This window comes from Lonchura striata, chromosome 10 (genome assembly GCF_050655825.1).
Source record: "Lonchura striata isolate lonStrDom1 chromosome 10, ASM5065582v1, whole genome shotgun sequence".
Taxonomy (NCBI): Eukaryota; Metazoa; Chordata; class Aves; order Passeriformes; family Estrildidae; genus Lonchura; species Lonchura striata.
In genome coordinates, this window is record NC_140712.1 from 21,946,008 (window position 1) to 21,958,145 (window position 12,138).

At 42.1% G+C, this 12,138-nt stretch overlaps 1 protein-coding gene across 3 annotated transcripts in view; it reads right to left on the bottom strand.

Moving 5' to 3' along the window:
- ADAMTS17 (ADAM metallopeptidase with thrombospondin type 1 motif 17) overlaps positions 1-12,138 on the bottom strand; it is a 165,392-nt gene that overhangs the window by 62,573 nt on the left and 90,681 nt on the right. For all 3 annotated transcript variants that reach the window (XM_085588932.1, XM_021552577.4, XM_085588933.1), the window contains exons 11-13: positions 4,063-4,164; positions 2,834-2,979; positions 296-462 (exon numbers count right to left, since the gene is read on the bottom strand). In XM_085588932.1, coding sequence (XP_085445058.1) covers positions 296-462; positions 2,834-2,979; positions 4,063-4,164 — 415 coding nt within the window. The remainder of the gene's footprint in view (positions 1-295; positions 463-2,833; positions 2,980-4,062; positions 4,165-12,138) is intronic.

The window sequence follows — 12,138 nt, forward strand, 5'->3', positions numbered from 1 at the left end:
TTCCCAACTCTCTGATTCCCAGTCTTAAATTCCCAACTTCAGGCTGGGAATCGAGTTAAGGCCTTTCTCTCCCAGCATTTCAAAAAGGTGAGTAAAGCATTGACAACTCTGTATATTCTATTAAGAAGGCTAAAGGAACAGCAGGGCAGCACCAAGAACAATTAATTGTAATTAATCTTTCAGGTGTAGCTAAAGGGGGCCTATTGCAGCCTTCTCACCAACAATGGAGCCCTGCAGATGAGAAACTGCAGTGAAAGAACAGCAAGGAATTACAGAGGGAGATGAAAAAACTCACCATCCACGATGACAGCTGTCAGGAGGCTTTTCTTCTTGTTGGTGTACCTGTCGTGGGCCTGGCACTGCTGGTCCCTGAAGCTGGGCACCCCTTTGGGGCAGGGCAGGTTCTCACACACTGTGTGCTCCACGCTGGCCCCCCGGCAGTTCTTCCCACCCGGCCCCGGGCTGCAGTGGGAACAAAACCAGGGTCAGTACCAAACATCTGGAATGTTCCATCTTCTCCTTCCTACCCCCTGCCTCAAACACTCCTGAGGATGGAGACACAGAAAACACCCTATCAGCATGTGTCCTCCTTGCAATTAAGATACCACAAAAGCAGCATAACCTGCAATGTAGGCAGGGTAACCAGAAACAAACGTGTGCTGCAGACAATCTCCATCCATGAAATCCATGCCATTCCACACATTTGTTTTTTAAACATACAGAAAAGGCCACTAATGCAACATCAGAATTAAGCACCTGCAAAACTTATCTGCTTTTATTTATGAATCCCCAGAGAAGAAGGAAAACTCAAACTCTCAGTAATAGCCTGTATTTTCTTTGCAAAATAAAACAAAATGCAAACAAAAAAACACAGGTAAGCATGGAATCTGGAATTTCAGGCCCCAAGCCTTACACTTATGAGCTCAAGCCTGGGATTTCCAATAAACAGTGCAATTCAAGCCCCTCCTGGCCCATGTCTGAAACAGTGACTGTGTGAGATATTCTGGTAGGCAGCCACCTTTCACTGTATTCATGCCAAGAGAATCTACCAACTAATGGAACTGAAGAAATCAAAGTTCATTTTTGCTGCTGTGATCCTTTTACATGACAAGAGGGGACTGGAGAAGGGATGTTCTGTTTAAGCCAATGGTATTCTCCTCAGTCCAACTGTTCAACAACAGCCCAAAGCTTAGACAGGAACACAAGGCAGTACAACTCAAAAGTCTGCACGTGCAAAATGGCTTTTGACACATTCCTTACAACCACTGGGGAGGCAATGCATGTAAATGTTCAAAGAAATTAAAGAGAGGAAAAACCAAATCAAACAGTGAAGCAACTGGTTTAAAAATACTGATAGTCCCACAGGCTCAAGAGTCAGCTGGCAGGAGTAGAGATTCCTGTAAAAAAAAATGCCAAGACCAAATATATACAAAATAAAAGATAAATCTCTTAGCCAGTATTTCTGGACAGTGAATAAACCAGCTGCAGAAGTGGGCTGAGGCCAGGAATTTGAAGCAAAAGAAGATCACGTGTGTATCTCCAGCCAAGAATGTATATGAGCAAGAGAATTTTAAAATCAGTGTGCAGTGTTGGAAGGAGCATTTCCTGTAATTTAAGGAACGATGATGAATGGATTTAGGTTTGGTCAGCACTAAACCTAAATAGCCTTTTGTAGCTGACAGCAAAGAAACCAGCTCAGTCCGCTTTTCAGGAAAATGAGCTGATAAAAATCAAAGCTACACATTACAGACATGCAACTGCAGCTCAGATAAGGAGAGAAATAAACAAAAATATCATTTTCACATGATTACAGGTCAACAGCAGCAACTGTGAGCCTATACATCACCTAGGCATGTCTTCGAGTGACTGTGTTGCTATGCAGAATTTCAGCCCCAGTTTAAAAAGAAAAGCGTTCGGTACTTTGGGTGTAGAAGAAAACATAAAATCTGAATAAAATCACTTGGAGGGCTGCTCCCAAGGCTTTAAAGTTATAATAATCACAATTGGGTGGCCAGTTAAATGGCACCATTGTAATCTCTTCAGGACCCCAAAACGATGAAGAGATTTCCAGATGGATCTCAACTGACCTGGGGGATGAAGGACAACACCTACATTTTATCCTGAATCAGAAAAAATCCAAGCCCATGCAGAGAGCATTGGTCACTGTGCAGGAGCTAAACAGCACCCATGGATCTCAACTGACCTGGGGGAGGAAGGACAACACCTACATTTTATCCTGAATCAGAAAAAATCCAAGCCCATGCAGAGAGCATTGGTCACTGTGCAGGAGCTAAACAGCACCCATGGCTCTCTGCAAGCATGAAAACCTTCCTGTTCTTATTCAGCACATCCTGACTTACAGACCATCTCAGGGGGTTTGGCAACACAGCTCTGGGACACTCTGATCATTGTCAGCCACCGCCCTGCTCCCCAAACCCAGAGAAAGCACTCCTGCAAAACTGATTTCTAAGGGACATTGGCTCACATGGTCTGTAGATCCAGATCAGCCCCTCCTCATTCACTGTCGTGCTGGAGGGGAAACACAACATCAGTTTTTCTGCCCAACTACGTGTATCTAATTCAACTCTATCCACCTTTGAATCACTGCAATGGGAAACTTCCAAAAGTGACCTTTCAAGCCACTTCCACAGAACCTACTTCAAGTGCCTCCAAGATTCTGACCTGGTCATCACAGCTTGTGAATCAGAAATTCCTCAGGGCTTCTGCACAGCTCTGCTGCCCATTTCTCCCCTGTACTCTTGCAGTAAGGGTTGCCCAAGAGGGAAGAGGCTGCCAGCATGGCTAAAGGAGCCAGGATGGTGTGAGGACTTACGGGGGGTTGTCACATTTCCGCTGCCTGAAGCGCACCCCAGTTCCGCACGTCCGGCTGCACATGCTCCACTGGCTCCACACGCTCCAGTCCCCGTCCACGTGCTCAGGGATGGGGGTTTTACTGACACACTCCCCAGCTCGGCACCACTGCAAGGCAATCAGGTTAGCACAGCCTGGGAAGAAGCCCTGACCTTGCACAGGTGAGCTTTAAAGGATGGCTGAGGGATTGTAACAAGTCCACATGTAAGTTTTAGGGGTTTGAGGCTTTGGTGAGATGGCAGTAGAAGGAGGGAGGAGGTGAAATGTAGAATTTAAGTGTCACTCTCAACCAGCTCCTGAAGGAGGTTCTGTCATTAAAAAAACAATCACAGAACTGAGCCCCGTAGTTTATAAAGCAGATAATTATCTAAGTACTAAAACTTAAAGCCCCACGATTCACAGGAACTGAGTCCAAGAAATTATACCCCAAAGCAATGCCTTCATCAGCACTGTTCCCAGTATGTACAAAATGATTGAAGTATTTTGGACCTAACTTGGCTAAAGCCCCAAACCCCTCTGATTCTAATAGGTTGTGCTGGCTCCTGACCAAGCAGCAAACTTAGCTTGTCCAGGATGTGACACAGTGAGCACTGCTAAGAAACCTTATGAAAGAGTCACCAGGACTCCTCCAGTTACAAAAACATGGGCCTAAAACCATTTTTTTCCCAGTTTCCTTGTCATGGTTTCCAGGACCCAGTTTCTCTTGTCATTGTTTATCTTTATTTGCAGGCAAAGAAAAGGTTCCACTCCTTGATTTCAGAAACCAGCTTCTTAATTTTACTCTTTCTGACCTCCCCAACTATACCATAGCCAAAAAAAAAAAAAAAAAAAAAATTAGAGTTCAAAACCAGTAAGTAGGGGCCTGAGAGTTACCAAATCAGTCAAGCCCCAAAAAATCCATATATAAATAAATACAGCCAATTATACCTCAGAAGAACAGAACATCACTGAATTTCAGCTCAACTATTTTGAGCTACTTGTAGAAACTATAAAGTTTTTAAGTAGCCTCTTTTTCTATCCCCATATTCCACATCTCCCCAAATGTCAGGCTAAATGCTCTGCACGCTTTCTACCTCAAATACAACCCAGAACATGACCAGCAATGGGTTTATGGTAAATACTGAACATCTTGGAAACATTTTTCTCAATGCTGGGAAACAAAAAGTGACTGCTGCTGAGCATTCTGCTTACCTTGTCTGCACCACATTCGGTGCCATCCAGAGGGGGGTCCAACTTTGTTTTACAGGATGTGTCTCCTTCCACCAGGCACCAGAGCCCAGCACACATCAAATGCTGTAATCACAAAGCAAGGAGGTGCAGTTATTACTTTTGGAGATGCCAGCCATCATTATGGGATACACTTCAAAGCTCAGACAGTCTTTCTCAAGTCAATCCATAGGCATCCAGTTGGTTTGGGAGCAATTATTTTTTAAGGATTGATTGGCATTAAGTCGTGAGGCTGGAAGCATGAAAGAGACTTATGGATGTCACTGACAGGAACAAAACCTACCCCCCAAAAAATTGTGCTATTTGAACAGATCTCTTTTCACAATAATAAATCTGGTCCATTAAAAAGGAATCCTATATGCGAGGCCACGTTGGTTGCATTGGAACCATGCCAAATGCTTAGATGTCCAATATACTTAATTACTCCTGTTTTTAAAAAACTCAAGTAACTGCAGCTGGTGGTAGCAATGATCAGCCAGCAATGCCCCTGGGGAGAAGGTGGAATGAGAAAGAGGAAAATATGTCATGGTGTGCTGTACAGCAAAGGAAGAACCTGGTGACAGGCAGGGTCAAAGACTGGGAATATTCTGGGGGTCATTCCCCAGTGCTGCTGCTCTCCTCAACCAGTATGTGCTGTAGGAATCTCTAAACTGTGACCTGCCAGATCAAAACAGTTTCAGAATTTAAGAAAAAGCACCAGGAAAAGGGACCTTTGCATCGATAACATTTTCCACAGCATCCACCATGCTTTGCATTCCATGGAAGGGGATGATTTCAATACAGTGCTACATAGCTGAGTACCAAAAGAACAACAAAGAAGAATTACATTTCTTTCCACTATTGTTCACATTTCAGTGTAATGGTAAAAAGATGAGAAACCTGACTCTAGCGCCAGCTGGTCTTGTCAAGATTTATTTCACCTCATTAAACAGTTGAGTCAACACGCTTCAGCCTCATGGTTCTTCCCCAATGTAATGTAAGAGACTGTGGGTGCATGTGTGTTTTGTGTACAGGCATGTTGGTATGTCTCTATAAAACAGATCATGTCTCTATAAAACAGATCTGTACAAGAGAGGATGCAGATGAGACAAATCCCAATCCCAGCGATGATGTAGAACATACTGAAACAAAATAGTTATCACAGCAGTATCTGCATCCTGCTCCATTTCCACATTTCTTTCTGGAAAGAGGATTTTGCACTATTCAAACTCAAAGAACATTCACAAAAACTGGAAGCAGACAACACAATTCAGCATCTGTATAAACCACAATTCAGAAAGGCATTGTCAAACAAACAAATAAATAACAGCAAATACTCCAGGGAAACCTAAATCAATGAATTTTCAAGACATTTTCTTTGAACAAATAGAGCATATGGGAAAATATCAGCCTTTAGTAATTTTCACTAAATGACTGTGACTAATTAGTGGTTTACCCACAGCTCTGAAAGCACTTAAGCACCAATTAGCCACGAGGACATCACACACAGTTTTATTGATAGGTATAAAGAGGCAGAAGCATTGACAAGGCAGAGATTTCAGAGCTTGCTGAGAAATGCATTGTTTCACCTCACAGCTCTCAGATTCTCCACCCCCTGCCTTCTGGAGTGGACTAAAATCAAGAAGTGCATCAATTAACCATCCATAAGCATTACAGGAAGAACACAAATCTAGGCAATAAACCACAGTGTGAAGGCACTACCAGCAAAACCTCCTTCCCAAGTGTGGTTGGGGGCAATACTGGTATGCAAAATGAAGGGAAGCTTTGGAAATGAAAGATACAGACAGCAAGTATTTCCACTTTTCCAGTCTTCAGCCCCTCTTTTACATATAACCACAAAGCTTCACAGCAGAATGTGAGGAGAAACACTCCAGATCTCCTGAATGACCCAGACAAATTGTGCCTGCAGAAGGAAACCCTCTGCTTCTGCCTTCTGTCAGAGGAACATCCTGGCTGAAGATATGATGGAACTCACTACATCCCTAAAGAAGTTGTTCTAGACACATATGAGTACCATTGCTAAATATCTGTGCATTACACAAGACCAGTGTTTGTTCAGCTTCAGGTCCCTGGATCACAAACAGCACATAAGTTAGGGTGAATTTCTGCTCTTTGGTGTAAAACTGGAAAGACAGAGTGGGTGGTGGTAGAAACAAAGTCATAAAAACGAAACAGCTTTTTTTACAGTTTTGGCTGGAAACTAGAATCCCTCTACAGCCCACAAGAACATGGAAGGTGATAAAGCCCAAGGTCACATGCCCGAGCATGAGCCATGGCATGGGGAAGCAATGGGTAGAGAGCACCTCAAATGTGTGTTTGCACCTGCAAAACAGCTCAGAGTAGGGATACAAAGGGTGTAAATATTCACATACATGTGGATGTGGTGTGTGTGTATATATATGTGCGTTTATGCCCACATATACATGTATACACACACATAATTGTAGGGAGATAAATAAAGGAAATACCTCTCTCAGCAACACCAACCTTTCTGAAATCTCCCATCTTTGAGGTATGGAAAACATTGGATTTTTATAGCATCCGTGTGTTTGATTCAGAATCCTAAATGCAAAGCATATTTCAGGAAACAGTTACAGAAAAATCTGGTAATGGTGCTGAGCTCTGTGTTCTGGTGCCACAGCACTGCAAAGCCCAAGCCCTCATTAGCCCAGTCCCCTGCATTTAATTGTGTTCAGATACCCCAGCAAAGATGAAACCATCAGCTTTGGGACTGTATGTTCCCAAGACGTTTTATCGTGTTAATAGCTCTGTTCAAAAGAGATCATGTATCCTCCTCAGCTACAACAGAAACCCAAACAAAACTCCCCATTAAACAGCAAAGAAGTCAGTGACTTTTTTAATGGTTAAACAGCCTGCTTTGTGGGGAAATATCCAAGTGAGAAATGGCAGGACTTGAAAGGAAGTTGTTATATGTGAGTGGCAGCTCAGAGCTTATACTGATATAGAAGAAGCCATCAAAAGAGCTATATCAGTGCTAATTCTGCATTCAGCAACCAACTTTCAGATGGCAGGTCCCTGCCTGCAAAGCATTCCCTACAGCGTTCAAGAAGTGCCAGTGAGGATTTTCCAGTGACAGATATTTTTTTGCACTGGAAAAATATTGATTTGTTGAAACTGTCTGTGGGGAAAGGTCATCTTTGGATCAGCTCCCAGTTTGAAATATTTCCAAGACAAAAATAAAATTTTAAAAAGCGAGATGCTGTTGAGAAGTAGTGTTTTGATAAAAGTTTAAAATTACTTTAAAAAAAAGAAAAAAAATGCTTTTTCAATGAATCCTTAAGGAATTTATATAGCAAAAAGAAAAAATAGAAACTGAAATAAAATGAAATTTTTATAAAGGTGCAGATTTTAGACTCTCAGAAACTCCTGGGAGATAGGAGAGTTTGTCTGCACAGCTGTTAGGAACCAGTCCTGGGAGAGGTGAGGATCTGGAAACTCCCAAGCTGGGAGAGATGTGCACACAGGTGAGCAGCGCTTCCGATTACAGGGATTATAATGGCACCCATCTGACAAAGGGGCCTCACTGTGCCAGGTGTTTTCTCTCCTCAAAGATCTCACCATCTAAACAGACTCCTGGGAGCTCGGGGATAAAGGAAGTTTTATCACTCCATTCTAGGTGGAAAGATGAGGAACAGAAAGGGATTAAATGTCTTGCTGACGGTCTGCTGGGAGATGAGCTGAACCAGAGCTGCTCAGAGCTCTCTGCTCAGCATCACAGCCACAGGCTCCTGTGTCACTGCCTGCTCCAGCTAAAGCCAGGGTCTGGCTCTGGCCCTTCCCACCTTTCCCAGCTTTCCACACTTTCCCAGGATGGTGTTCCCCCTCCCTGGGACTCCATCCCCACACACAGCACTGTCACTGCCTGCAGACCTCAGGCAGGGCTCAGTGCAGGGATCTGTTTGAGGCTCCTTAGCTCAGTGCTGCAGCTGGAAATGAGGAGAAGGCAGGGTCACTCCAGCCAGCTCCCTGTCCACAGGCAGCAAGTCTGGAGCTCTTCCTGGGGTAGCTATTGCATCACCACTGCTGCTAAAATCTGCGTCATCCTGCCCCACGTGGGCTCACAAGAATGGGCTCACAAGACTCCCCCAACTCAAACCCCCGGATTATTACCTGCAAGGGGAGCTTCCAAACCTCTTAAATATAAAGAGAATCTAATGAATAAAGATGTCCTTCCCACCATGGAACAACTCTACAGAAGCTTGTTCATTCCCTAAACAGTCACTCCTTCAACTTGTCTGCATCCAGGGAGAGAAATACTTATTTCTCCTGGAGATGAATTTGTTTCTGCGGCCCATTGGAAAGAAGAACCTCTTCTTTCTAGCAGCAGAATTAAACCACCATGAAAGCATTTTTTTCTGTTAAAATGAGGGGACTGTGAATAAGAATTTAGGAAAAGTAAATATCCTTAAGGGAGAGGAGCAAGAGACCTCATAACACACAGTCTACATAGGCTGACTTTCAATGAAGTATCAGAACTCTCTTATTTTGCCAAGGTTTTGGCTCAGGATATTGCTAACCAGGAGAGAAAATGTGCTTATGAATGGGATCCTAATTAACATCTATTAGGTAAAATAAACACACAACTTACTTTTGCTTTCCTGTTCAAAGCACATTGCAAACGTTCTCAAAGTCTGGCAGGATGTTTCTGAGCAGCAATTCTTTATACAAAGTGGCAAAAACAATGCCCCCAATTTCTACACCATCACTGTCTTTAATTTTGGGTGCATAAACACCCCACAGCAATCACAAGGGAGGTGAGCAGTGTTGTTTGATGGAGCTTCTTGCTGCTGAAAATGAGATGAAAAGTGTTTCAAACTGAAATCCTGTAAAACTGGAAGGCACTTTTGGAAAGGAGCCACATTGACCCAGACAAGATAATTGTGAAACTCAGATCCATGTCTCAGTGGCCAAACTGCTGACCTGTGTCTAGAGCTGATATTCCAAGACAGTGCCAGACAAGCAGTGGAAGACTCCCAGACTGCAAGGAAGGCACAAAGGAATAGAAACACTTTCTGTTTTTTTTTAAACTGTATATTGGGAAGGAAACAATGAAAGAGGAAAATACTGTCTCTGGTTTCAGCTGTCTATGGTGCTCTCAAGGAAAACTAAAAACCTTCACGGTCTAAAATATTTCTTTGCAAAGCACCAGTTTTATTCAATTTTTTTGATGTACCTGGAATTAAATTAATAGTCAAAAGTAAGAGATTAGAAAGAGCATTCATAAGACCACAAGGTAATTTTATGGCAAAACACTATACTGAATACAAATCTATCCAGTGCCTTCAGGGCACTCATGTCACAAGCTCCAGGGATTCACAGACATGGAAAAATCCAAGGAGAAAAGGACAAGTTTGATGTACTTTCCTACCAACACACAACTCTTATTGTGTGAGCTCTTCAGCTTTGCTGAGCCCAGGTTTTAGCATCATAAATGAGAGACCACAACACAAATGTGTCACATGAGCTGGAAAAATCATAGAAGTGCCTTTACATGGTCAAACCTGGAAGTAGAGGCACACAAAATAAAGCACTGGAACAGAGTCTTTGAAAAATAATTGAAATTTTGTACTGTGACTTATTACCAATGTCTAAAAGAGCTGATCTTAAGAGTAATGTTCACTCAACAGTTCCCAGTCTACTCCTCAGGCCTTAACACCTGACTGTCAGATATAAAATATATTGATTTGTTCTGAACAACAGACAGAGCTGTCCCTTAAAAAATAAAAATAGAAAAATTAAAAGAATGAAATCATGGATTGTGTTTCTTGGCCATGGGAAAAGAGAAGCAAGGGACAAAAAATAAATATAGATATGTATACACACCATTCAGATGGGGTTGTGAAAATTAGGGAGTTTTCCTTGAAGTATGTTGCAGATGGGAAGTTCCCAGCAGGCCAGTGGGAGAAGTCTGAATGCCCTTTGAGCTTATTATACACTATTTTCAGCCTGATACTCAATCGTATTCTGGCTAATTTTGTAAAGTTTAGACTTTAGCTGTAGATGCCACATCACAAGGCTACACTAATTCTTTCTCCTTCCCCTTGTCTTAATAAGAAATGAAAAATTGCCAAGCTCAAGTGTTTAATTCTTAATAGGCTCTCTCTACTATTGTTAAGAGTTTATTATGTTTATATTCTGAAATTTCCACATTGTATTTTTATAATTTTATTTCAGTTCCCTTCTCTCTTTTTATTTTTCTTTAAACCACTGCACCAGAATGTGTTTTGACCATCTTCCAAACTGAAACACGTACAAAAATTTCTAAAGCATTCCAATAATTGTAAACTAGGCTGTGCTGCCCAGGCAGGAACCCTGCTTCTCTCTCGTTCTCTCTCTCTCTTAAACAAAAAGTATTTCCACTGAAAAGAAAGAGAAAAAGGTATTTTTGCAACATACAGAAGGAGTGAAATAGGACACTTCAGCTTCATAGAAAGAGGCAATGTGAAAATAGTCTGAATTCTAACAACCTGCATGAGGAAAACTATGAACTATAGAATGGCAATTAAGTTAATTGTTACCTTTACTTCTCAAAAAAAATCTGCTCATTTTATAGAATTGCCAGGCTTCTATCCCTGAATCTTCAAGAAAAACCCAACCCATCGTCTTCCAGATTTATTAGTATTACTATGTAGACAAAGTCCCTGGTAGTACAGAAAATGACAATGCAACCTATTATTTTCAGGATAAACCAGTTTTCAATCTAATTACCATGTTCTTGTAAATATTCTGTATGTTACTAAATAATAGGGCTCACTATCGTGGTCTGCATCTCATAAATGGCCCTGCAGAGAAAAGGCAAACAGAGGCCCATTGATTCCCATGCACAGAGCCCAAAAGGCCACTCCAGCAGTCTCTTTGCAAGAACAAGACCACAGAGAGACCTACAATTGCTGAATTATACTTACCACCACACCATCAAATATGTAAACTGAAGAGGAACATTAAATCCACTTGATCATTACAATTCCTGGTTTTTCTTTACTTTGTTTTTGGTTCCTTTCTTTTTCCACATCAGCCAAGAAGTCTACTTTGTCTCCTTTGGCTTGCAATCAACTTTGCCCTCTCGTTCTGTAACTTGTAGATATTGGAAAATACCTAAATTTGTTAAAAAACAACCTGAACCTAAGAAAAACAGTGGAGCCAGTTCTAGCTGGTTTAGTATTTCTAAAAACAGTGTTATGTCAAAATTCACATTCCCTGCTACATCTGAGTTGACAATGTCCCTTGTCAGAACAAAAATCTCTTGGTAGCAATGCTAATCTCCTTCCAAGTGCCACTCCAACCTCAGCCCAGCTTTGACTCAAAAAAATGCTGCATGATAACAGTTACATAAAAACCCGCAAAAATGTGTTAATAATAAATAAGCCAAAAGGCTTATAAAACAAAAAGCCAAATGGATACATGAGATAGAAATCACATTTTTTTCCCCATAAACATGATTTCAGTGCAAAAGCCTCTGGTGGTAGGCGTGCCAGCCTGAAAAATAAAGATTAAACACGCAGAATGTTTCCATGTGAGGTTTCAAATGTGTTTTGATGAATTTCTGGGGGAGAAACACCATCTCTGCTCCCTGAGAGATTCAGGAGAAACCACCCATGCTATTCCTCTTAGAATAAACACAGGGACAGCAAAGGGTTAACCCCTGCTCTCAGGCATCATCGCCTGGCTGGGGTTGGAGCTCTCTGCTTCCTCCCTCGGAAGGGTCAAATGAATTCTCAATAGTTGATTCATGGCCCAGTGTGGAGCTGCAGGACAGAGGTCAGACAGGTTCAATTGCCTGTAATTTGCACAACTGCTCCCATGCTAGCCCTGGACTCACAGCAGCATTCAGCAGCCAGAGCCCCCTGGGATCTCCGTGTTTGGGTGCACTGATAACGCCCTGTGCAATGTCAGAGGTGCATTTCTGTCCGGCTTTTCCTGCAATTATCATGATGTTGCTCAGAGCTTGAGAATGACACATTAATTTCTCTAAAAGCAACTTGTCTGCCTCACAATAAAGGCCACTGTGTAACCTCTTAG